The sequence below is a fragment of the Bos mutus genome, chromosome 9 (genome assembly GCF_027580195.1).
Source record: "Bos mutus isolate GX-2022 chromosome 9, NWIPB_WYAK_1.1, whole genome shotgun sequence".
Classification (NCBI taxonomy): Eukaryota; Metazoa; Chordata; class Mammalia; order Artiodactyla; family Bovidae; genus Bos; species Bos mutus.
In genome coordinates this window covers 42,658,688-42,686,649 of record NC_091625.1, presented here as the reverse complement: position 1 = coordinate 42,686,649, position 27,962 = coordinate 42,658,688, and the positions used below count along the sequence as shown (strand labels likewise).

The 27,962-nt window shown below is 37.5% G+C and overlaps 1 protein-coding gene across 1 annotated transcript in view; it reads left to right on the top strand.

Moving 5' to 3' along the window:
- SOBP (sine oculis binding protein homolog) overlaps window positions 1–27,962 on the top strand; it is a 164,311-nt gene that overhangs the window by 1,102 nt on the left and 135,247 nt on the right. Inside the window, 2 exon segments of the mRNA XM_070376515.1 lie at window positions 12,514–12,652; window positions 14,721–14,906. Coding sequence (XP_070232616.1) covers window positions 12,514–12,652; window positions 14,721–14,906 — 325 coding nt within the window.

The window sequence follows — 27,962 nt, the reverse complement described above, 5'->3', positions numbered from 1 at the left end:
TTTTGTTTTGTGTTGATTTCACGAGTCTCCCTTGATTTTTATTTTTAATGTTTTATTTGTAATTTTTGTCTTTCTGTGAGTTACAAGCAAGTAGCAGATTTCAGGGAGGACTTTGGTTTTCATTCTGCAGCCCTCTTGGTGTTCCACATCTTCTGCATAGAATCCTTAACACTGCCCACTGATTTGGTCTGGTTGGTTAAGTTGGTATTTAAAAGACAAACGAGGAAAATGGCAAGCAACTAAGTAAAATCTATTGCAATTTGACATCGTCTTGATTAGAACAAGCATATTCTAGAGAGTGCCTTGAAAGGGGCCCATGGATAATAATACTATTTATATTATCATATAGTACCTAGGTGTGTATGGTTAGCGTTCCTTTCTTTCAGAAAATGTCTGTAGCAATCAACGTTTTGGAATAAGAGTTTTTTGATTTCTGGGTGAGGAACTTAGCACCTGGAAGCGTGCGGTGCAGCTTCAGTCCAAGGAGAGTTAAGGAAGATTTGCCTTAGAAATCAGTGCCATTCCTTGTGATGGAAACCACCACTGATTCCATTGATAGTTTTGTTTTTTTTTGTGAAGATACTGGTAGGAGTTGTCTTCCCATGGGGGCTGGAATTCAGTTTAGGATAACCATTCTTCCTCACTCACCCTTCCCTCCTGTCCTGCATTTCCAGATTACTTTTCTGTTTCATTTTAGATTGGGCTTGGAGGAAGAGGAGGGAGGTGAAGCCACCAAGAAATCACAGTGTGCACTGGCCCTTTAAAACACTCTGCCTAATGTGATCTATATGGATGGCAGCTTTTAAGTTTCATAGGTTCTAGGATTACAAATTAGCTAATTTTAATCAAAACATGTGAAATGTTATCCCGGCTGGATATAAAGGCTGACTGTGCTCGATGCTTGGGGCTCACGTTGTTGACTTTGGCTGCAGGAGCACTCCGTGGTTTGGGAGATAGTTGTCCTTCTACAGTATAACAGATGTTTGTCTGAACTGGTGAGGAAGAAACAAAAACAACATTGTGTGAAGGGGAAAAATTACACAATTTTTAGCCAGTGCTGCAGGACTAAGTATGGAATTAACCTTCGTGCACAGAATTTCCTCTTTTTAAAATGTTATTTTTCTTCCAAATCGCCATCTACTATTTGAAGTTTTAATCCTTGTCATTTCAGTACAGAGTAGCATTAAATAAGAAGTTTTATGCAGCAAATAATTCAATTGCTTGAAGGATCCATATTTTTTCCCTAGTTTGGAACAATGTGTAAGAGACCCCAGGTCAAAATCTTTAGTCAGGTCAGTGCACAGCACGCCAGTGAATGATGAAATCCCATTTCTAGAGCAATTCTTCAGTATGCATTCTTCTAATATAATAGCGCCCAAAGTTCTCATTTTTAAAGTGATTTCTCAAAGTCAAAAGGTGGGTTATCTTGAACTCATCAATATTTTATGCTTTTAATATTAATAACCACATCCATAAAGCCCCTCCCCAAACCTCCTGGTATTACTGCCTCTCCATTTCCCCAAACCTAAATTGTAGAGTAATGCAACAAGTTGATTGCCCTATGTAAAAATATGTGCAACAAAATGTCACCGAGAACACAATGTGGCCTTGTGCAGCTTCGTATCGGTGCTGCTGGAGCTGCCTGGCTGTGTTTGCCTTCATCTGAACGGCTTTCATCTGGACCAGCGTAAACTAAGCTCTGGTAAGTAATCACTGCCCGGCAGAAAGAAAGGAATGTATACAGCTAGCCCGGCCTAAGCTGTAAAAACGGAAACCTGAGCCCCCACCGGGGATCACGTATCAAGGCTTGAAGGTAGGGGAAATGAAAGGGGGAAAGAGGAGAGAGCGAATGCAAAAGTCAGCCTGGGAAGTGGAGGATCAGGAGGAGGCCCCCCTTAGGGAGAGTTGGCTCAGGGATTAGGGAATTTTATCGTGGTGTACAGTGACCTACTCAGGTTTCAACACTGCTTGGATCAAGTTGCTTCTCTGTGAGCTGAAAGAAAAAGGACTGGTGTGTATGTGATTTTTTTTCCCCTTGGGGTAATAGAAAGGACATTGGTACAAGTGTCTATTTTAAGTACAGCAAATGCAGGGCACTGAAAATGAGCACCAAAACTGCCTCATCATAGAGACTTCAAGATTTCCTAATTGAGATAGTCACACATTTATTTAAAAATGGACGGAGAAGACAAACTGGCAGAGGTTTAGCTGACACCAGTAATGTCATTGGAGATTGTCTTCATGTGGCTAGAAGCTAATGTTGGTTGCTGTTTCACTAGATCAGATATTGAGTTACATTTTCCTTATCACTGGTGTAATGTACATGGCAGTTGTAACAAATTTAAATTTGATACAATATAATTTTGTGTGTGAAAAGTACATGACTTGGCATAGCTTGCCTTTAGTGTCCTCTAGTGAAAATATCTTCAAGTAGAAATGTTTGTCTCATTATGATCTTTACTATGTTTCATTATCTTTCCTTTCCCCCACTTCATCCTGGTTTTTCTTAATTAAAAAGACTTGTTACATTACCATACTTACAATCAGTCCGACTTGTTTAGTTAGTGACCAGTAGAGGGAATTTTAAACAATCAGATGGCAATTCAATTTATATTTTGAGTACTTTCGGTTTCTAAAGTGAATATTGTGATTGTATCTAATGTAATATGCCTTCAATATATTGTTAGCTCACATGAATCATAATAAGTGGCCCTTAGGAGGAAATTTGACATATGGAAGTGTTAATTTGTTTCAGGAGTTCATCCAGAACATAATATAGAAACTAGATGTAATATTGGATGTGTAAATGTACATATATGAGTAAGTGTAAATATAGTTGCACTTAAGGGTATGTATTTTATATGCAGAGATCTTGGTGAGCATGAACATGATTAGTGACTAGCAAACAGTAATACAGCTCAAAAAAGTCTAAGCTATGAGTAGAGATAATGAGTCAGATTTTCATCTTCTAAAACTCTTTGACAAAACCAATGTGATTAGATCATGCACTCTGCCCTGGAAACTTTCCTAAACAAACCAAAATTAACGCATTTACAATGTTTGGCTTCCTTATCAATTGCTCAGCTACAGGATAAGCTGTGTTAAATGTCTTAGGTTCTTTGCTGAAGAAGTTCTCTGTCTATAAATATTCTTAATAAGTAATTTGTACCTAAAATTATGCTTCAGTCCTAATGTTAGAGTCAGGCACATCTGTTAGAGTTTAGTAGTAAACCCACCATAAGATTTTCTAGTTTAGTTTCTGATGGTCCCCATTTGGCATTAAAAATGACCTGTGTTAATTGCATAGACAATAAAGCAAGTTGCAGAGTTGAGCTTGTGAGTGTGGTGATTTAAATAGCTTGTCATAAAATAAAACAGTGATATCAGAATGTGGATTGGAAAAGTCAGCATGTTTAAGGTTGAAACCAGCTCATTACTAAAACAGGTATATTTTAAGTTTTGCTCCTGAAACTCCATCCTGATGTCAGAAACAGTAAGTCTCAGGAACCTAGGAAGTGGGCTTGGGACCAGATCTCACTGTGGCATTCACAAATTATGTCAGACCTCCCTGGCTAAGAAGTGGTCTGGGGTGTGCTGTGCGGCAGGGCTGGGAACTTATGTCAGGTGGGACATGGCCCTTGCTCCTTGGGAGCTGGTATAGGATGTTCCCTAGCCCACTGGCCTTGTCCTCTGCGTTGCTCTCAGTTGTCCTGCTCAAGGCTCTAGTCTCAACCCATAAGAGAAGTTCCTGGGAGGGCAGAAAGAGCTATGAATCCTGCTCTGTTCAAACTTGGAGTTTTCTGAAGAGTCTCTTTCTCCATCTGTGAACCTGTGAGGATGATGTGTGGTAGAGCAAGACTCTCTAAGCCTTACTCAACTCACAGGTTCCAGAGAGGAGGAAATGGAAAGGAACCACTCCACTTCCTCCCGAATCTGAAATAAACATTTGAACTAGAAGAAAATGAGTCTGACAGACTCATTCCCTTCTGCGTTTCCTGCCTCTGTGCTTGCCAAGCACTGCTCTGAGAAGCCAAGCTCTACTCTCCTTGTGTGAAAGACAGACTCATAGAAACCAAGAGGTAACAGAGTTTTTAAAGGAAGTCAAAAAACAGGGCCTCAAAAAGGGCAAATATCAGTGAATACACACTACAAGTGACTGTTTGAAAATGGAGAGTTCAGGGAAATAGACTATCTTGCTAGGGTGACCAGACTTCTTATATCTTCTAAGGAAGTATTCTTTTTATTGAGTCTTTATACTTTTTCTTTTGAAAAAATTATTAGAAGTAGTAGAAGGTGGATCCTTTAAAAATCTCAGAAGTCTAAAACTTCCTTTTGTGGAATGGGAAGTCAGCCACATTTACACTCCTAAGCTAATAAGATTATTGAATATTTTCCTAAAAGAAAAGAGATATTCCAGGGTAGAATGGAAAAAAAAAAAGCAACTTTGTTTTTGATGGTGCCAATTGAAACATGTAAACAGACATGAAAGCCTGAGGTGGGTGAAATTTGTTAAATGTATATTATCAAATCTGTAGACCGATGGGTGTTAATATCTCTTATATAACCAAACGTCTGTGGAACTCCTGCTTTAAGGCTAGTGGCTTTGGGATGGACAGGAAAACAATGTCACAAGTCTTGGGGATTTTGAAGCCAGTGCTGCAGCTGTGAATAGGACACAGCTGCCCACAGCTGCACACCTGCTATGCCCGCCAAAGTGTTAGCCCAAGGGCTGGCCTCCACGATTTCACACATTTGTTTGACCTTTTTAGGACATTTGATGTCCTGGCCACAGATTAAAACATGGGGTCATCATTGTCTACTCCATGTCACAACAAGACAGTGAAGCAACGTAGATTTTTACATGTGGAAACACACACATTTTGGTTTCATGTGATAATTATACAACCTTCCTATTGAGACTGTGTCAGCAAGAGAGCAAGACTTTCTCCTCAAGCCTGCTCCAGGTCGGAGCTGGACTTTAGTGTTCTGATGTATCCCCTGCCCTTAGAACCGTGTTATAATCCTTGGTCTTGGCTGAGAACAATGCTGCAAAGTGACCCAAATGGAGCTCAGTGACCTTCTTCAAAGGATTTCAGGCCAAGAATCTGTGTGTGGTTCAGGGACAAACAACAGGGTCAATGGGTGCAGTCTGCATACAGAGTATGAATCTGGCAGCTCTTCATGACATTCATGTGAATGATTCTCTAATGAGACGTCTGTGTCAGTGGCTTTTCCTTAAGCTGCCTTCTGATCCTGTGAAGTCATGAGCATGGAGGTAGTTTGTAGTCTGTAGACACTTCTTTTCCACTACCTAAATTTTACCTCCTTCTTGCTAAAACCTTTAAAATGAAACTGATCCATTAGATCTGTGTTAAGAGAGATGACTTCAAGTTGAACCAACTTGAATTCCCAACAGTCTGAGAGTGCTTGTTAACATTGGATGTTATATTTTTTTTTAAATTTCAGATCTAGGGGATAGATAGAGCTAGAAACTGATTTCTAATTAAGTTTAATTCCTACTTCCTACAGAAGAAGTTGCGTCCCTTCTACGGCTTCCTCCCCCGAGCCCTTTGAGTTCAGTTCAGTTCAGTTGCTCAGTCATGTCCGACTCTTTGTGACCCCATGGACTGCAGCACGCCAGGCTTCCCTGTCCATCACCAACTCCTGGAGCTTACTCAAACTCACGTCCATCAAGTTGGTGATGCCATCCAACCATTTCATCCTCTGTCGTCCCCAACCCTTTAAAAATCTTAATTAGCAAGTCCAATGATGCTTAATAGAAATCTACTTTACTACTCAGTCAGAACACATGGAGGTGAAAAGGGAGATAAAATATTTTCCAGAAATAACCATCATTCTATTATTTATAACCTTAACTGGTAGAGATACTAGCATTTCTTTCCCCGCCTTGTAAATTGTTCAGGACTGGGGGTTTCCTTTTCCTTTGAAAGTATTTCTCATATGCTCCACTTTCTTCGATAATGTGTGTCAGAATGTTTTGAAGTTAAGTAATGTAACTGACAGATCCTTTTTACTGTCATTAAGACTATGAATATGACTGACATGGTTGTCTGTGAGAAGACTATGTGTTAATTTTTAATTAAAACTATTTTTTTATTTTTATAAAATAATCATAGGCATGACAGAAATAGCAGAATAAGCAATACAAATAGCAAAAAAAGAAAAACAAAGGCTATAATTTTCCCACCCAGACACAATTACTGTCAACATTTTGATGTATGTCTTTCCATGTTCTTCTTTATGTATGATACATTTTTAAAAAATGGTCTTATAATGTATTAGCCTTCCTTTTTGAATTTAATATAGTGTTAACAGTTTTTCATGGCAGTAAAAATTTATCCACAGAATATTTTAGTGGCAAAATAGTATTCCGTCTTAGTAATTTTATGACTAAGCTATATTTATTTAACCAAATTCTGATTGTGTATAGTTTATTTCTAAGAAAACAACACTGAACATGCATTGTTTTGCACATATATCCTTAGAATAGTTTATACCTAGAAATAAATAAAATTGCTGAATCAAAGGGTATGTAAATTCTTCAGCTTTTATTGCATACAGTCAAGTTACCTTTTCTAAAAAATGAATCAACTTGAATTCCTAATAGTTTGAGGATGTTCATTAACATTAGATGGTATAGTTTTTTAAACTTTCACACATTTTTTTTTTAGAATCATGTGTCCTGAATTTTGTTTCTATATTTACACATTAGAAAAATATGGAAAAATCATATTTCTATATTTACACATTCAAAAAAATATTTGTGGATGTATCCACATTTATTGATTAGCTCCTAAGTGCTGGGCATTGTGCTGGATGAGGCATAAAATGAAATAAAAAGTTTCTGCCCTCAGATAACTTACAGTGTGTTTGTGAGGGAGGATATATTTTACTAGCACTGGAAAGGGATATAGGACTTGGAGTGAAATGGAAATTATATTTGTGAGAAGAGGGAGAATGTGGCTTTCCCCTCATTTGAATGAATGATTGGGAGCTTTCCGAAAACTTTCTGCTTTCTTGGGTAGGATACCAAGTTGAAAACAAATCGACATTTGGTTATGCAAGGCCTGAGATGAAAGACATCAGTGACGTCCACCCTATATTTTAAAGTTGGATTGGTGTGTTCAAAATAAAATCATTAGTCCTCTTTGAAGACCTTGAAGTACTTTCATTTCAGAAGTATTTTGAGATTTTTGTAATTACTGTGATTTTCAAAATGACTTGAAGTCAAGTCTTTATTGTTTACCTGGTAAAATGTTCAATTAAAAACCATTTAGATTGAACTTTGACATGCATACAGTATTTCTAGTTGAGTAAGGAGAATGTCTAATGAATGTCCTGAGAATTAAATTCCAATAAAAGTAAATTTTGCCAGCGTAGAAAGAACTCAGAGGAATAAGGAAAAGTAAACTTTCCCATCTTTCTACTATTTATTATTTCCACCTTTTTTTTAATTCTAGGAAAAGATCATGCTTTCAGACTAAATGTTAGAATTTTCTTCTTTCTTTAGGAACCCTGGAGATGAGAGGGGGATCTGAAAGGGAGAGGAAGGGTATGGGGGTAAAGTATTAAAAGTGCAAAGCCATTAGAGTCAGATGTGATGTCAAAAAGTTGTCAAATGAGAAGATTAAATTTTAATTGTGAATTTAAGAACCACTATTCCAACAGTACAGATAATTAAGGAGAGTAGAGATCAATGACCAAATCAGAAAACAAGTTTACCAGAGGTAGATATGTCCTGGTTGGAAAGCTCTTTGTATGTGAAATTGACATCCTGTAATATGATTTCTTTGCAGTCCTTTGTTGGACCAAGGAAGTAGTTATTTTGGAGCTGCTGACACATTGGACTGAACAGAATTTATAGTAGAAAGAGTCCGGGCATAAGAATCAGAAGATCTATATTTTTGTTCTGACTTTACTAGGTGATCTCTCATGCCTGCCATTTACCTTCTGTATATTCCAGTTTTCTGTTGTAAAATGAGGATGTCACAGAGGTTCACCAAAAGTTTACTGTAGAAACCAAACACCTAACTTGCAGGGTTGTTGAAAGGAACAAGAGAGTTAAAGGATGTGGAAACACTGTCAAGTGCTATAAGAGTGTTAGACATTATCATTGTAATTATAGTGACCTATTTTCCAAACCCAAATTGGACCACATGGTATGAGAGAGGATTTTTGTGTCACTTCCAAGGGCGAGAGGCAGTCTGCAAAATGTGTTTTGGGTGCCAGAATATTGAAATTCTGGCACTTTTGGTGGTGTATGGGAACAATGATAAAATATTTGAGATAGTGGCTGTTCAGTGAAATTTATGGTGTGTGATCACTGTAATTATGATATTTCTTTGTGAAATGTATTTTGTTTCATGTGTAAGTAGTTCTTTGATTTCACAGAATCTTAGTGCTGGAAGGGTCTTTAAGAGACTGTACTTGAGTTTCCTGATGTAAGTCTCCATGAGAAATTCTGGGTAAAGATTTTGGGGGAAACCAACTTTACAATTTCTATCAGTACAGTAGCTTGACCTTTTATTTGAACATCCTTACCTCAAAAATCTGTCTGCACTTAACTCTTATCACCTCAATTTTCTGGTAGAAAAACTTGAAAACCCTTATGGACCATAAACATTAAATTCACTTCTCTTAGAATATGTTATGTTTCTAGGATGGTTACTGCAAAAATCCATTTCATTTCCTTTGATTTAGCACCATAACGAGCCCATATGATGTCTAGCATCAAATTCTAAGTTTTAATTCTAAATCAAATTAAAAATTATTTATTCCTTGGGGTTCTTCAGTTTCTTAGTATAGTATAGTATATAAGACAGAGGTAATACCTATTTCTTGTAAGTTATACTACAAGAAACTTTGGTGTTTGTTTTCTCTTTTATCTTGTTCCTTTTTTTATGAAAGGTTTCAGATTTGTGGCTCAAGTCTTTACAAACCTTTTGTTTTCTGATTTTGCAATCATATATCTAAACTGAAGGTGTTTCTTTTTATTTTCAGTGATAAGAAAGGAAATGCTTGGAGTTTATTTTCACTGACATTTTCAGTAACTCAAAAATCATGAAATAGATCACGTTCATATTGATTGTTCCATGAGGCCTCTGAGTTTTCAGCACAAACCATAAACTGAGTGATGCAGTTAAGGTGCCCAAATAATACAAATTGGGTATCAATAATCCAGTTGCAATTTCAGTTTTTACCCAAATGTTTGAAACTTCTGGATCCCATCCTTGGGATTGGTTCTGAAAGGCTGAAGGGATTTGCAGCTGGACTGAAACAAACAAATCTGTATCCTTGACTGGGAAGTTGCTCCATGAATGATGCATCTGTAGCTTTTGTGTCACTTCCGAGGTTAGACACAACCAGCGAGAGGCACCCAGGATATAATTGGCCTAGAAAATTAGATATGGTGGCCAGCAGTTATCTTGTTGGCTCATTTCTCTTAGAGATTCAGGCAGACAATATACATTACCAGTAGGATGGCTTGAACTTGGCTTTTAACACTGTTGGGAATTGTGGGGCTTTTGTTGTTGGTTTGTTTTTTAATGCAAGGTATAATCGTTATCCTTGAGGTTTCTGCTGCCAGACCCCTGTTGGAAGACCTCTGTTTGTGTACCTAGGACTGTCATTTTCCGTCAGGCACTCAGTTCAGTGCAAGAAATTGAGAGCTAGGGAAGACTGACACCTCATTCAATTAGGAATGTCTTTTGATTGAGTAGTGCAGTGTTTAGCTGAATCCTCCTCAGTGGTAGTCCAGAAGTTGCTGAGCTTATTATACATATCAATCATATCATCTTTGCACATTCATGAAAGGAATGTCTATTTAATGTGGACATGACCAGCCATCAGAGAGAATAAATGCCTCACTAAAGCTTGATATGGCTGACTGTTGGCCTTGTGGATGGTAACACTGAATCAATCTGTCTAGATTTTTAAAAAATTGCTTGTGCATTATACCATCACAGATTGACCCATTTGGAGCTCTGAGCTCAAGTGGGTACTAAAGCAAAAAGAAAAAAAGTCTAGCATCATGTAGGTGGATTGAAATGCCAGGGTTTTTTTTTTTTTGTGGAGTAGTGTAATATCCTTTCTTTTTTATGCAACTCTGCTGAAATCTAAAGTGAAATTCAAAAGAACATGGAACTTGCATGTTGAGGCTGTGCGCTTGCTGGTTGAGCCTGGGTGCTTTGTTTCAGGTATAAATTATACATCCCAGAGTAATTCAGAAATGACAACTTCTAGGGAGAATGAGAAAAGATTCTTTGAGTCACAGAGTAGGTTAAAATATATAGTTTTTCTAACTCCATCTAGGGTGCTCAGGCTGTCTTGCCTGATAAAGATGCCTTAAAAAATTTAGATGCCTTAAAAAAATTAAGGTCCGTCTAGTCCAGGCTATGGTTTTTCCAGTGGTCACGTATGGATGTGAGAGTTGGACTATAAAGAAAGCTGAGCGCCGAAGAACTGATGCTTTTGAACTGTGGTGTTGGAGAAGACTCTTGAGAGTCCCTTGGACTGCAAGGAGATCCAACATGTCCATTCTGAAGGAGATCAGTCCTGGGTGTTCATTGGAAGGACTTATGTTGAAGCTGAAACTCCAATACTTTGGCCACCTGATGCAAAGAGCTGACTCATTGGAAAAGACCCTGATGCTGGGAGGGATTGAAGGCAGGAGGAAAAGGGGACGACAGAGGATGAGATGGTTGGATGGCATCACCGACTCAATGGACATGGGCTTGGATGGACTCCGGGAGTTGGTAATGGACAGGGAGGCCTGGCGTGCTGCAGTTCATGGGGTTGCAAAGAGTTGGACACAACTGAGCAACTGAACTGAACTGAAAAAAATCCATTCAGCAAGCATTTATTAAGCTCTTACCCTATGGTATAGGATTCTTCCTTCTATTAATTTTTCCAGTTTTATTGAGATATAATTGACAGAAAACATTGTATAAGTTTAAGGTGTACAATGTGTTGGTTTCATACATTTATATATTGTAAAATGACTACAACCACAATATTAGCTACCATCTCTATCCTGTAACATAGTTACCTTTTTTACAGTGAAAAGACGTAGAATCAACTCTCTCAGCAGCATTCAAGTGTATGATAGTGTCCTTAGCTACAATCACCGTAGTATGCACCATTCTGTACTATACCCTTTGACCAGTCTCCTCATTTCTGCCACCCCTCAGCCCCGGTAATCCCTTCTCTACTCTGCGTTTCTCAGATAGAAATACTTTAAGGCACCCACAAGAATTAAGACCTAGCATTTGTTAAGTTCATTAAAAATAGTCACCTGGTAGTATAAGCTTTAAATTTGTTCAACTATTATTTACCCATTATTTCCACAGCTTGACATCTATACTAACAACAATAATAATACCTTACATTTATAGAGTTGTCCCTCCAAATCCACAGGGGATTGGTTTCAGGGCATCCCACCTCCACACTGGAATACCAGATTCTTCAGTACTCAAGTCCCTTGTGTGAAATGCTGTAGCATTTTCATATAACCTATGCGCATCCCTACCATATACTTTAACTCATCTCTAGATTATTTATAATACCTAATATAAATGCTAGGTAAAGAGTTGTAAGTACAATATAAGTGCTATGTAAATAGTTGCCAGCATGACAAAGTCAAGTTTTGCTTTTTGGAAATTTCTGAAAATTTTTTCCTAAATATTTTCCACAGGGGTAACTTGAATCTGTGGATAAGGAACCTGCAGATACGGAGGGCTGATTGTATATTGATTTGTAGTTCATAAAGTGTTTTCGTGTGTTATCCAAAATCTGAGCTGACTAGTAACCTCAAAGTTATTAGGTGCTTTTATGTTATTTGTCAGAAGACAATCATAGTGACCTTTGATTTCATGGGGAAAGAATCCGTCGCTAATGGAATTCATAAAGGAAATTATGCTTTGATGTTTAAAGACTACTGTTACAAAAGGTAAAATTAAAAAGGAAAACCCCTGTAGCCTATTCATCTCCCTAGATGGTAGTGGTTGACAGTCAAGGAATTATTTCTTTGCTGAGATTTTGCTTTACCTGAGATCAGAGTCATGTTAAGAAACAAGGCAATTCTAATTTAAATTAATCTGAGCCACAAAATGCTCGATTGTTTTCAGTTTCAATGTCTCTCCTTAGCTGTTTTCGTACTTTTACCTTTCAATATTTTCATATTAGTTCAAGATACAGACTCTGCAGAAGGATATGCCAAAATATGACTTCCCATTCTTAAGCAAAACTGACAAATGCCTTTTTTCTTATTATCTTTAAATTGCAAATGTCTGAAGGCCTGTCATAATTGGATGTGTCATCCTGAGATTTAAATGCACGACAGTTTTCAAACGTGATTTGAAAAATGAACATGACTCTAATGAAGGAAGGGCGAGGCTGGCAGAACACAGGATGGTGCTAATAGAATTCGATGTATGCATTCTCTTTCAAATAGTTTCTGGTTATATACATAAGTAGCCTATGCTTTTCTTTCAGAACTTTGCAGAAAACACCATGAATGAACTCCTTGGCTGGTATGGCTATGATAAGGTTGAATTGAAAGATGGTGAAGATATTGAATTCAGGAGCTATCCTACAGATGGAGAGAGCCGGCAGCACATTTCTGTTCTCAAAGGTAATGACATTTAATGTCCCTTTGTTCATGCAAACAAGGATTAACTATCTCAACCTGCCAGAATTGAGTTGCTCTGGGACTCATTTTGTTGATTATGCCAATAGTTGATTTAAATGTACATCCCCAGGAGTGCTTTCCCATAAGCAGAATATAAGAGCACAACATAAAACAAAAACAGTCACAGCTTAATTTCCTTCCAGCAATGGGAGGGCTAGCTAGACAATGCTAGGGATCCTAAGCACTGCGGTCCTGCTCACAAAGGTAGAGAAAGGGACAGCGTTTGCTAACTTCTACTTTCCTAAACCCTTTGATACATCAATTGTTAAGGGCTGGTGCTTTCTGTTAAGTGAAATGTTAGGTTTAAAGTTTCAGACTGCAAGAGACAATCATGGTTAATTTGGTAATTTCTCTTCTTGCCCCCCAGTTTTAGGTGAGAATTCTAAAGGAAAGCCCTACTTCTAGTTTCTGTTTGAAGTTTTCACCTTATCCCCACAGCCTTGGATAGGGTAAGAAGAAAAGTAAGAGAGTAGTAGATGATTGGATCCTATATTATTCTTTAGGAATTATCATCGAAGCCTGGCTAGAGAGTAGAAATTAGAGGCTTGGCAGAGTTGAATTAACACTGATTCTCCCAGTGGGTAGCAATGCCAGATACCCCATGAGGGAAGCCTAGAACCCTTGGTGGGTGTTGCTCTGCATATTGAATTAACCTAAATATGGATTGAAGATTAGTTCATCAAAGAAAAGAAGAGGAATATGTGAAGAAGCTATCCATTTGGGGAACTTGAATAAAATGTGGGCTAAACTAATTGTGTGATATCATTGGCAATTTGATCTGTATTTTCATTGCATTCAAAATCTTTTGGCATATACTACCTGTTCATGCACTTTATTTCCAGTTTCTAAGATAGTGCTTTTCCTTCTTATATGCCAAGCAACGAAATGTAAATGAGCTGTCCTGCGGGCATGTGGAATTGAACGTACGTGACAAATTTTATGTTAAGCTTGCTATGAAATTGTACTTATCGTGTTACAGAGATAATATCAATTTCACTGTAAATGAAAAATGCAAGTCATGAGTTTATAGTCTATAAACTAATAGCTCATTTAATACTTGGTCTAGGTAATAATCTTTGCCTCTGGGGAACTTGGAGAGAATGCCATGATATGCTACTGAAGGGGAAAAGTTGTTTTCCATGGTTGAGTGTTTTATTTATTTTTTTAATGGTTCATATGTGAGGATAAAATTCACAAAGTTCGTATCATTATAAGTTTTCTTTATGATCATTTTTGTTAATTTGTAAAAATTATTTGATTTATTTTTGACTGTGCTGTATGTGTATTGCTGTGTGTGGGCCTTTCTCAAGTTGCGGCCAATACGTGGGCTCAATAGTTGTGGTTCCTGGGCTCTAGAGCACAGGCTCAATAGTTGTGGTGCATGGATTTAGTTGCTCCAAGGCATGTGGGATCTTCCTGGACTGTGGATCGAACCCGTGTCTCCTGCATTGGCAGGCGAATTCTTTACCACTGAGTTACAGGGAAGCCCCATTTTTGTTAATTTTAATGGCTATTAATGGGTTAATTTAATGAGTCTACCCTGTGAAATAACAGTTTGTGTTCTTTTTTCCTAATCATCAGCTTCATTCTCATTGGTTCTTTTGATTATATTACCACTCAACTTTATAATATATCAGGACCTGGTTACCATGGTAGGGGGACACTTTTTAAGCTTCTCCTTTGGTAGCCAGAGAGCGATGCCTGCCATATATCACTTTGTACATGTAAAAGGTTAATTGCCTCTCACTTTTCTATGGGCTTTTACAGTGCTAAAATTCATCACTACGATACAGTAGAGATATTAGCTATCATGGTGGAGCAAATTATGAAGGAGCCCATAAGAAATTTACGGTAACATAGCTGAGAAAGGTTCAGGATTAAGTTCTGGTAAAGTGTTTAAAGAATGGCAAGAAAAAATTTTTTATTCCATAGCCATTTTACTTGAGAAAATGTGGTTGTAAGGAAAGTAAGTCTTTTCATCATATTGAATGATTTTTTTTTTCTTTTACAGAAAATTCTTTGCCAAAACCCAAATTACCTGAGGACAGTGTTATCTCACCATACAATATAAGCACAGGCTATTCAGGGCTTGCCACAGGAAATGGACTCAGTGACTCACCTGCAGGGTCGAAGGATCATGGCAATGTGCCCATTATTGTACCTTTAATTCCGCCACCTTTCATAAAGCCGCCGGCAGGTAAGTCACTACTGGGGTTTCAGTGATAATGATTTGCAGAAAATTGTTTGAACTGCCCTCTGATAATTATTAAATGCTTAAGTTTATTTTGGAAAAGACTGTTTTAGGGACATTGCAGCTAAGACATGTGAGTGTATGTATCATTTGAAGAGCATTACTTTAGTAAGCAAATACCCCCAATCTACTACTGCTTAGGCTGTTGACCTTCAACTGGCAATAAATTTTCCTACCCCTGGCTACAAAAAAAGTTACTTTCCTTCTTTGAAATCTATTTATAATTAAAAAGGATAAATTAATTTAAAAAGAAAGATATATACTGATTGGTCAACAAGAAAAAAAGGAACCATGGTTGAGCTCTTTGGTGTGGTGCAGTGAGGACCACGTCTCCCTGGCGCGTTTCCCAAAGGAAGGGGCGATTTATAAAGCGTGTGTGGCAGGCTTGTTCCCCAGCATGCCTTTCTTCTGAATCCACTTAAGAAACAACCCAGGTTACTCATCTCATACAGAGTTGTTTCTAATTCCTGGAAAGCTTTCTTTAAGAGCTTTTTGAAAAATGGAGATTCAAATTTTACTTGGATGAAAATGTAATCAGTTCTTGTATATTTCCAGAAAATTAGATGGCAGTGTATTAAGCTAGATGGCAATAGGCTGAACATGATGTTATATTGCAAGTTAGGTTACAGTTTTGTTCCACATGGAGAAAGAAGTTCAGTAATATTGTATCTGGCTTGTTGTAAAATGTTAGAATTTTGCTAGAATGCTTAATTGCTGTGCTGGTTATTTTTCTGTATGTTGAATTAAGCAATGATAAATAATGAATTTTGATAGCAGTACTTATAACTCACTAAAGGTAACGCTTGTATTTTTTTTTTTTGCGGGGAGAGAAGATAGGTGTTTGGTTATATTTCCATAAATGGTGAATATGTTTGTAAGATATAAATTACTGGGCTTACATTATAGATATATTTATACCATCTTCTAAGTGTTACTAACATTTTCCTTCATGGTATGGGCACATCCTCTTACTTGACCTATTACATTTTAGCAGCAAAAGTGTCCTTTCATACTGAGGTCCTCACATATGTCATGAAAATCCATTTACATATCAAAATCACTTGTGATTGTGTTTGTCTACTAAATACTAACATAATTTTTCTTTCATGTAATGTTTGTCTTTGTAATGCCACTGTTATTCTTTGGTTGATTGTTTTATGGTGCAGAGGGACCCAAATTTATCTGCTAAAGGGTCAAAGATATATTTTGCGTAGGACAACTGGAGAGAAAATTGACTAATTTTGTAAATGTAGGATTCTTTGTTTCGATGTATGTCCAGTGGCTTCAGTGTGTGGTGATGTTGAGGAGGATACCAGTAAAATAGCCTGACTAAGTGAAAAGAACACGGGTTTCAGGTTCAGATAGATTGGGTTTGAATCTAGACTTTGTCATTTACCGGGTCTGTGAGTGTAGAGAAGCTATGTAATTTCCACCTGTATAAAATGGGGGTCGCAGTTTCACCACCTGAGATAGTTGTGGCCCTGAGACGAGAAAATGTGTGTAAAGGACCAGCATAGTGCTTGCCGCATGGAAACCATTCGGTACATACCATGCCTCTTTTTCTTTTTTTTTTTTCAGACCTTATTCTGCCCTAGAGTTATCATGCACATAATTTGTGCATAAAAAGGTGTGCATCCAAATGCAAATTCCCCTCTAAGGTTTATTTGAGCAAAGCAAACAGCTCTAGAAATTAGCATAGCTGAGGCTAACATGAGTTTGGCATGCCAAAAAACCTGCCCTGGAGTTTCCTGCTGAGCCAGCCACGTGGAATTCAAGCACACAGCTCCTATTTAACTCTAATTCCACATCAGATCAGGAAATAAATATGCAAAGGATAGAGGCCAAAAATTGAGCCTTGGAAGTCTTAGATGTAAAAACTCTAAGGAATTAAAAGCCAGAGTAACTGAACACCAGTGGTTTTGTGCTGTCTTCCATGGAATTCTGGGACACTCATCTGTTGAAAACAGAATATAGGGGAGGACATGTTTAATTTTCTGTGTCTGCTCTAAACCTTGACCCAATCCTACTCCAGGGTTCCATATGACAAGACAAAGGTACACAAAGTTCTCTGCTTTCAAGGAGCTTACTCTATTATTCCCTAAGCAGAAACTTAGAGGAGAGATGAATTTTGACTTATGTTATCTAGTGCAGGGGTCAGAAAGCTTTGTCAACGGCCAGATAGTATTTAAGGCTTTGGAGCTATACTGTCCTGTCACAGCTACTGAACTCTGCTGTGGCAGCAGAAGAGCAGCCATAGATAAACAGGCCATAAACAAATGAGCCTGGTTGTGTTCTAATAAATCTTTATTTACAAAAAAAGCAGCAAACAGGGTTTGGCTCAGGGAAAACAGTTTGCTGACCCTTGCGTTGGGGTAAGATTGGCAAAAGTCTCATGATAACAGGAAGGTGAATAGAGTTTCTAGGAGTCGGGCTGTGAGCTTTGTCAAAGTGCTGTCTGTTACATCATAAGGAAGGGACAGTGACAGGTTAGGAAAACAGCAGGGTTTTCAGGGAATGTGGTGAGCTCTGTCACATAATAGTAGTCCACCAGGGTCTGTTGAATAAATGAATGAACGACATATTCAAATTCCTGTTGCACATATATAAGATAGTACAGGCTACTTTGTTGTTCACTGAGAAAGTGCGAGGATCTTGTTTGAGTTAGTCTCAAGCTTTTTGACCATGACCATAGCCTTTGTGACAGTGGTTTGAGTACTTATCCATAGATAAGTATAAAGTTCACCAATTATCCAAAAAGTTCACCAATTATCCTATCTAGTTAATTATTTCAGTTCTTCCTTTTGTTAAAACTTTTACCAGAGTTATTATTCAAGATAAGTTGAGGGACACTCACTGTCAATTTTCTCGCCATATATAGGTTAATGTGGCATTTCTGAGGGAAACTAATCATACAATGGCTGAAAGAAAGTGGCCCCTTGATAATCAGGCCCTGAATAATTTAGAGTTGACTGTATCATGCAAGTGTCCACCTCTCAGGATAGGGAAGATGAGCACTGTATGTGTACTCTGGATTCCTGGAAAGAAAATAACAATTAGTGTTCAAATTATTCCTGTTATACTGTAAACTAGCTATGTGAAAATGCTCACAATACCTTATGTTCATAGTAAATCCTGTAGTTATGAAACTCATTCAAATTTATTATTTTATTTACTTTGATCTTAATAATAACCCCGGGAAATAGCATTTGAGATATCATTAAGTAAAGAAATGAAGCTCAGATAGTTAAATGGCTTTCTCAAGGTCAGGTGGCTTCCAAGTACTTGAGTCAAGACTAGTACTAAAGTCTTCTGATTCCTAATCCAATATTCTTTTTAATATAAAGTTGCCATTTCAGCATATTTATATTGAATTTCCCTAGACTGTATCAGAATAGGAATACTTGTTAATATGCTACTTCAGATTCCTTAATGACAGGGGATACAACTTGTTTCTGCAGAAGGTTATTTTTTTCAAGCCCACATCTTTTGGGAGACTTGATAAGTTCTCTAGCTCTAAGCATCTGTGGTTCTGTGAGCCTGGGTGACCTAGTAATAGCAGTAAAACCCCAGCTTGGTTTTAAAGTCTTGCCATCATGAGGCAAGACTTCTGCTCCGAGGTACCAGAAGGCTACATCTGGTCAGGCACTAGCTCCAGAGAGTGTTTCATGTGCTCAGGCAGGCTCACCACTGGATCTCATCCACGTTTGGCAGCCAGTGGGCCCAGTGGAATTCTTGTGATCGGGAACACGGTGATACCACACTCGCTTGGATTTCCACTCTGCTTTTGCACAGCTGCAGACAGAAGTGTGGGGGTAGGTTATTTCTGGGCCTCGGGGACTGCTTTTCTGTTCCTGCACCCCTTTTCTTCTGAGGAGGGGAACTCCTCATGCCTTGGTGATTACCACAAGCTTTGACCTCGCTTTGGCTGCATGTTTCCATCCAATTTCAACCAATCCCCGAGGCTAAGCTGCCCTTCCTCCCTCGGAGACAGAATCTGGCCCTTGGTGTAGGGTTTGTGACATCACGGTCGTTGCTGTGGTAATAGACTTGTTATAAACACAGAATAATAGCTCTGCTTTTACTTTTTTTTCCCCCCACCAAACAAATGAAGGGAATCACCATGATCCTTAAATAAAAATCACAAACTTTTCTGCAGTGGACAGAGTAAGGTTTTGCCATACAGAGTAGCCATTTAAAAAAACAACTGTAAGAATATAGTTATAAGAATAATATTAGAAAATAATAGAAAGTATTGGCCAACTCTTTTTATGCAAACATTCCTTTATCCTTTAAGTTAGAATGAATATGAAAACCTCCTTCTTTGCTAATTTAAAAAACCAGAGTGTAAGCATAGTCTGAAGTGACAGAATATATATCAGCAAGAGTTTTGAAAGATAACTCAGGTTAATTACATTGTAACCTTGCTGTAAATCTTCTCATATTAGAGATTTTTAATATGGGTTCAACCCTTTGGGACTTCATTCAGAGAGGGTTGTACCACTAAAGGACTTTCGGCATGGATTATAAGAGCTGTACAATAGTGAGTCTCCATCAAAATACTTATGTCTGCTCTGCTCCCTACAAGTTTGACTGCTGAAGCAAAGCCATTCAAAATGTATTTTAAATTCAGTAATTTTTTACAAAGACCTTATATTGGTCTTTATTGCTTTACATATGTAATAGCACTCAGTTCCATTGACCAGGTAGCTCAGATGGTAAAGAATATGCCTGCAATGCAGGAGACCTGGGTTCAATCCCTGGGTTAGGAAGATCCCCTGGAGAGGGGAGTGGCTACTTACTCCAATATTCTTGCCTGGAGAATACCATGGACAGAGGACCCTGGCGTACTATACAGTACATGGGGTCACAAAAAGTTGGACACAACTGAGCAACACTTCCACTTCCATTTACATTGACTAGACATCAACCCTCTGCAGTAGTTGGGCAAGGTTAGGTCTCCCCACCTTGCCTACTCCTGGTTAAAGTAACCAGCTGGAACTTGAACCAAGATTTTTTTATCTCTTATTCTTAGACTTGTCCCAAGAACAACATTTTGTTCCCAAGACTTAAAAATATCAGTGAAACGATTAGTATGATTTGTTTTGCTGATGAGGTAGCAGAGACTTTGCTAGTGAAAGTTTCACTGAGCCCGGCTGCAGAAAACACTGTGTATCTAGGAAACAGCATTTTAGATCCGAGTCTTTTGACAGGTTTTTCTGGAGGCTTATAACTTGCCGGTTACAAGTCCAGAATCCCTCTAGATCTCTGAATACCTTAAAAATAAAATGAACGTGAAAAAAGGAGGGAATATACTTCTCTGGATGCATTTATATGGCAGTTTTGAATAACATGTCTTTTACCTTCAATGGTAAGTGCCCATATTCTTATTCCAGTATGTCCCCATGTGTGAGCTGAGACATAGGGCCCATCCACACGGCGCTTGCAGGTTTATGTGGGGGGCTTGAGATTAAGCTCCTAAGACCAGTTTGGTTTCCTTTGTGCAGAAGCATCTTGCCTTTCTTGGAAAACAATGACCATTTCCTATCTTCCAGGATGGTTTGCTTTCAGTGAGCTTTCCACATTTATGTTCAGTCATAGTCATGGAAATGTATTTTTTCAGGCAAATCTTGAAATTCTTTAGGGGTTATAAGAACTGGGCTCTAAGGAACCATTAGCTTAACGGAGAATATGGAAATATTCACGTGATCTGCTAAGCTCTATGTATATAGCTGAGTAACCCACAGTTAATAAGCATGTTACTTTTTGGCTCTTGTAATTCTTACATGGAGCTGTACTTGCAGGGAAGTGGGAATCAGAATGTGGTTTGCATTACGATCATTATTTATTTTATCTGTTATTCAATATTCTTGGGGCTTGCATATGAATGCTGTATTCCAAATACCCATTGAGAAAACAGGATTTAATACAAATTGCTTTGCCATTTATTTCTTTGTCCAAATTTTAAAATATGATTATTAAATAAAATTACCTATGGTTAATGGGATTTGGATGGGTTACTATTTATGTAGCAGATATATTTCTCATCAAAAAGAAGAGGTTCACTGAATCCTCAGATTTGGAGAGTTTTCCAAACCACTTAGGACAAGGACAGGAGGAGTTATGGTAAACGGCAAGAGTACTAGTAGTTAATAACAGTATTGATATAATCTCATCAAGCTAATATTTTCTGAGCACTTATTATGGGCCAGGCAATGTGCTAATAGATTATCTCATCTAATTCTCAGAACAACTCTGTGTGTATGCTATTATTAACTTTGTTTTACAGATGAGGAAACAGAGACCCAGAAAAGTTAAGCAACTTGTCTGAGGTCACACAGGTAATAAGTGGCCAAGCTGTTAGCTGAACTTAGGTGCAATGTCTCCTTAACTCATATTCATACCACTGGACTATCGAAAACACAGTATCAGTCTTTTAGTCAATAATGTATTTACTGAATGTTCTTTATATTGTATGAGATAAGATAAATATATACAATATAGATACATCAATATAAACACAAATTATATATAATATATATATTATGAAACATCATATATATATACACACACACACATATATATATGGTGAGCTTCCCAGGTGGCACTAGTGATAAAGAACTTGCCTGCCAATGCAGGAGACATAAGAGATACAGGTTCGATCCCTGGGTTGTAAAGATGCCCTGGTTGAGGGCATGGCAACCCACTCAAGTATTCTTGCCTGGAGAATCCCCATGGACAGAAGAGTCTGGCGGGCTACAGTCCATAGGGTCGCAAGGAGTCAGACACAACTGAAGTGACTTAGCACACACACAAGCACACGTACATGGTACAAATATATTTATCATCCCTGACCACCAAGCACTTAACAGTATTCTTGGTATACAATCAAAACATCATTCTACTTTGATTTTGGGAAGTATAATACGATTTTAGCAGCATTGGGAGGGTACATGGTGACAGTAGAAGGCAGTTAAAGTGGAGCAGTAGAAAGTCTACAGGCAGATTCTCCGGAACTGTTGTGTTTGTACAGTTAAGGAGAAATGGCATCTGAAACATAATGTAGGCTAGAAGATAGTCACTGAAAATTCCAAGTGATAAAAAAGACACAAAATGAAGCTTTAAAATGTTAACTGCTATGATATGGGTCCTGTTTTATCTTTTTAAATATAATCAAGGGGTCTTGAAAAGTTATGTCAAATTTCAACATATTCAGTCATTCTTTTGTTTTTTTTTTTATGAATTTATTATTGATTGTGCTGGGTCTTCCTTGCTAACACGCAGACTTTCTCTAGTTGAGGTGAGCGGTGGCCACTCTTCATTGCAGTACACAGAGGCTTCTCATTGCGGTGGCTTCTCTTGTGGAGCAACAAGGCGTTAGGCATACAGGCTTTAGTAGTTGCAGCTAGAGTGCTGTTCAGTCATTCTTAATGCCAAATGGAACGTGTAGTTTGAATGCTAGCATGATGCGGTGGAGAAACTACCAGAGCAAGAACCAGGAGACCTGGATTGTTAATGCCAGCTCTGCCATTTATTGGTTGTCTAACCTTGGATAAGCTACTTAGCCTCTCTGAGCCTCAGTTTCCTTGTCTGAAAAATGATGTAGTTAATTTAAGTAATCTGTAATTTCCCTATATTTGTAAAATCTTCACTTTGTGACTTATATAGTGAATAGCCTAGATAATTTTATGATTTGAAAGGGTCTGTTTTAACATGGACTTCCCTGGTGGCTCAGACGGTAAAAGTGTCTGCCTATAATGCAGGGGACCTGGGTTCGATCCCTGGGTCAAGAAGATCCCCTGGAGAAGGCAATGGCAACCCACTCCAGTACTCTTGCCAGCACAATATACGTTTGTTAATTGATTGAATGTATTTAAAGCCAGTTACCTATGTGTATAGTTACAGCAGCTGAAAGTCTGATGGAAGATTTATGCTACTTAGGGCAACTTTCAATTATTGTTAATTTTTACTTCGAAAGAGTCATAAATAAATGCAGAAAATAAACTTATGGTTACCAAGGGGGAAAGGTGGGAAGGAGGGATAAGCTGGAAGACTAAAGAACCTATGTATAGTACAGGGAACTCTGCTTAATGCTCTTTAATGAGCTGTATGGGAAAATAATCTAAAAAAGAGTGGATATGTGTATAACTTATTGACCGTGCTGTACTGAAGAAACTAACACAACATTGTGTATCAACTATACTCCCATAAAAATTAATAAAAGTAAAATTGAGAAAAAGTGCTAAAGTGTTAAATATGAGTAAATAACAAGATTATATCACTCATATGTTATTAAATCTAATCATTTTGATGTTATACATAAGTTGTGATCACTAAAAGTATTTTCCAAAATTTCTGACAAAGAGAAGTCACATTATGTCAAATTTAATTTACCAAAACAGGCACAAGAATAAATAGAAAACCTGAGTAATTCTACATTTCCTGAGTTGTAAGGAAATTAAATAATTAAATCATTTTACAAAGGACATTCTAGACCCAGATCGCTTCAATGTTAAATTCTACAATTTAAGGAAAAAATAAAAACAAACTTAGAGAAACTCTCCTAGAGAAATAGAAATCATTTTATGATCCCAGCATGACCTTGATCTCATCACATGACAAAGGAGTTAAAAATAAAAATGATAATTTAATGTAATTAGTTTATATTAACATGGAAAAATCGTATATCATGAACAATGATTCAAAAATCCTGAAGAAAATCATAGCAAATCAAAGTCGGTGATATAAACAGTAGGATAATGTGTCATGACTAAAGAATTTTTTCTAGGAATGCAAGATTGATTTAAATTGTAAAAATTAGTTAATATAATTAACTAATTGGCAGAACAAAATAAAGCTCATGGAATATTCTAAAAAAATGCAGAAATTTAAAATTTGATAAAAATTTAATACAGTAATAAAAACTCTTATAAAAGTAGGAATAGAATGGAACTTCCATAATGTGACAAGCAATATCCACAAAAACCTACTGCTAACATCGTACATAGTGGTGAAATATTGAAAGCTTTCCTCTTGAAGTCCAGAATCAGATAAAGATAACCACTGTCACCGTTTCTATTTAATTTTGTACTCGAATGCATAGACAATGTAAGAAGACAATAAAAGAAGCAAAAAATATAAGATTTTAAAGGTAGAAATGCTATTTTGTTTAGAACCTCTCTTCCTCAACAGTGAACAGGTAAACTATTATAATGAATGATTAGTGCTAAACAAATTAGTACCCCCAAATCCATTATATCTCTATATTTCAGCCACACACACACACACAACCTTAACAATACATTTAAAATAGCATCAAACCATCAAATACCAAGGGGGGAAAAACCTAATGAACTGTGTGCAGGATTGCTACACAAAGAACCATAAACATATAAACTATAAACACCAAGAAAACCTAAATCGGTGAAGGGACACGTCATGTTTAAGAAGTGGAGACTAAATGTTCTAAAAAGGCAGATTCTTCCTAAATTGATTGATACATTTAATTCAGTTCTGATAAAAATTTCATCATAAAATGTTGTGGAAATTAAAAAGCTATTTCTAAAATATACATGGAGATGCAAAGAGGTATGAGTAACTGAAACTATCTTGAAGAATAAAAGCAAAATTAGAAGACATACTGTCAGATATCAATATTTATTACAAGACTAGAATAATTATTAATATTATTAGTGTTAATTGTTGCTGTTGTTATTCTTCTTTCAACCATATTTAAAATTATCCTTTAGGATTTATTGATCTATATTTGAGATATAAAAGAGGTAAGAACACTTTCTGTTTCATGTCAATTCTCTTTTGGTTTAATGTTGTATAGAACTTTTCCTTGCAATTATGAAATATATAAATTTTGTAAATGTGCATAAAACATATATGCATTCTTTTACAAATAGTGATCCTTGTGTACTCAAACCTTCTTTCCTCCATAGGGTAACTACTTTCATGGTAATTATTGCTTTCCTTTCTTCTATAGTTGAAACAACTTAGTATGTCTCCCTAAGTAATATAGCTTAGTTTTGCCTTTTTTTGGACTTTATGAAATTATGGTAGCCAGCTTCCAAAATGACCCCCAATTATCATAGTCTCCTGGTGGTATCTTCCTACATTGAATCAGGGATAGTCTGTATGACCAACTTCTAAGGCTATCATAAAAGGTTATTGCAGTTTCTGCATAATTCTCTCACATTATTCACTCTGTGGGGAGCATGAAGAAACTTAAGCAGTCCTGTGAGGAGGACCCACATAGGCAGGAACTGAGGCCTCCTACCAACAGCCAACACTGACTTGCCAGCCCTGTGTCTGAACCACCTTAGAACCACAGGATCCCCCTATCTAAGTCAAGTCTTCAGGTGACTGTAGCCCCCAAAGACATTTGGTTGTAATCTCATGAGCAATCCCGAGTCAGAATTGCTCCAAATCACTCTCACATACCTGATCCACAGAAACCATGAACAATAATAAATGATTTCTGTTGAATTTTTTAAAAAGACAAGGAGATAATGATATAAAGATATATATATAAGCCATTGCAATAGAATCCAGAAAATAATCTCGATTGATTATTTATGACAAAAGTATTAGTCAGCTTGGGTTTCCATAATAAAATACCATAGGCTGCATTGCTTAAATAAGCAACACTAATTTTCTCACAATTCTGAAGAACGGAAGTCCAGAGCAAAGTCATCAGGGTTAACATCTGGCAAGAACTCTCTGAGTTGCAGGAGGTTGCCTTTTCCCTGTGTCCTCACATGGCAGAAGGAGATAGCATGCTCTCTTGTGTCTCTTCTTATAAGGGCAAGAGTCCCATCAGACCAGGGTTCTACCCTCATGACCTCATCTAACCCTACTTAACTCTCAAAACACACCATCTCCTAGCAGCATCACTTTGGGAGTTAGAGCTTCAACATGAATTTTGGAGGGACAGAAACATTCAGTCTGTAAGAACAAAAATGACTGTAAAGCAGTGAGGAAAGAATATTCTTCTCAATAAAAGTTCTAATGATAAAAAATGTATGTTGATTCTTCACACCATTCACAAAAATCAGTTCTAGCCATAGATCTCAATGTGACAGGTAGAACATTAAAGCTTGTAGAAGAAAACCTCAGAGAATATATTTATGATCTCTAGTAGGCCAGTCGGAGAAGGCAATGGCACCCCACTGCAATACTCTTGCCTGGAAAATCCCATGGACGGAGGAGCCTGGTAGGCTGAAGTCCATGGGGTCGCTAAGAGTCAGACACGACTGAGTGACTTCACTTTCATGCACTGGAGAAGGAAATGGCAACCCACTCCAGTGTTCTTGCCTAGAGAATTCCAGGAATGGGGGATCCTGGTGGGCTGCCGTCCATGGGGTCGCACAGAGTCGGACACAACTGAAGCGACTTAGCAGCAGCAGCAGCAGGCCAGTACTTCTTAAACTATATACTATAGACATTAACCATAAAGAAAAAGGTTGATTAAAATAGACTCTGTTAAAGTTAAGAATTTCTGTTGATTAAAAGATATCTTTCAAAAAAATGAAGCGGAAAAGCAAAGTGGGAAATTGTGTTTGTAATACATGTTCCACAAAAGACTCATTCACAATACATAAAGAACTCCTGAAAATAAAAAAGAAAACATCCCAATAGCAAAATGAGCAAAAAATATAAACAGGCACTTCATTAAAGAAAATATCCCAGTGGCCTATAAACGTATTAAAAGTTGTTTAGTCTCGTTAGTCATTAGGAAAATAAAATTTAAAATCCCAGTGAGATACCAGTATACAAACAAGAATAGCAAAAATGAAAAAAATTGACAATACCCAGTGTTGGAGAACACAGAGCAACTGGAATGCTCGTACATTGCTGGTGGGAGTATAAACCAGTATATAACCACTCTTGAAAGCTGATTGCCAGCATCTGTTAATGCTGAACACGTGTGTTTGTGCTCAGTTGCTCAGTTGTGTCTGAGTCTTTGTGACCCCATGGACTGTATAGCCCACCAGACTCCCCTGTTCATGGGATTTTCCAGGCAAGAATACTGGAGTGGGTTGCCATTTTCCTCCTTCCGGGGTTCTTCCTAACCCAGGGATCCAACCTACATCTCCTGTGGCTTCTGAATTGGCAGGCAGATTCTTTATCACTGAGCCACCTGGGAAATCCAATGCTGAACATACACATATCCCATTATCCAATAATTCCATCCTAGGTATATACTCAACATAAATGTGTGTGTATGTATGTGTGTATGTATATATATATATATAGTCCAGTTGCTAAGTTATGTCCAGCTCTGCAACCCCTTGGACTACAACACGCAAGGCTCCTCTGTCCTCTACTATCTCATGGAGTTTGCTTAAATTCATGTCTGTTAAGTCAGTGATGCTATCTAACCATCTCATCCTCTGTCGCCCTCTTCTCCTCTTGCCTTCAGTGTTTCCTAGCATCAGGGTCTTTTCCAATGAGTCAGCTCTTCAAATCAGGTGGCCAAAGTATTGGACTTTCAGCTTCAGCATCAGTCTTTCCAATGAATATTCAGGGTTTATTTCCTTTAGGATTGACTGGTTTGATTTCCTTGCAGTCCATGGGACTCTCTAGAGTCTTCTCCAGCACCACAGTGTGTATATATATATATATAGAGAGAGAGAGAGAGAGAGAGAGAGAGAGCCAAAAGCATTTTAAAGAACCTTTATAGTAGCATTTATTCATAATAGCTAAAAACTGGAAACTATTTAAATGCTCAGCAACAGTAGTTAACATTGTCTCCTAGGGATTCCTTGGATGGGCCTATGTAGATGAGTGTGGGCCTTGAAGTTAAGTGTGAAATTGTGTGTATATGACATGCACAAAATTCAGATTGAAAAACCCTTGTCTCAAAAGATCTTGAGTCCTTGACTTAGAGACCTAGATTTCAAAAAAAAAAAAAAAAAAATTAGCTGCTTCCTCTCTTGATTTCATCAACTAAGCCCTAGAATGTAGCTTTAACATTTTTATCCTTTATGTAGCCTG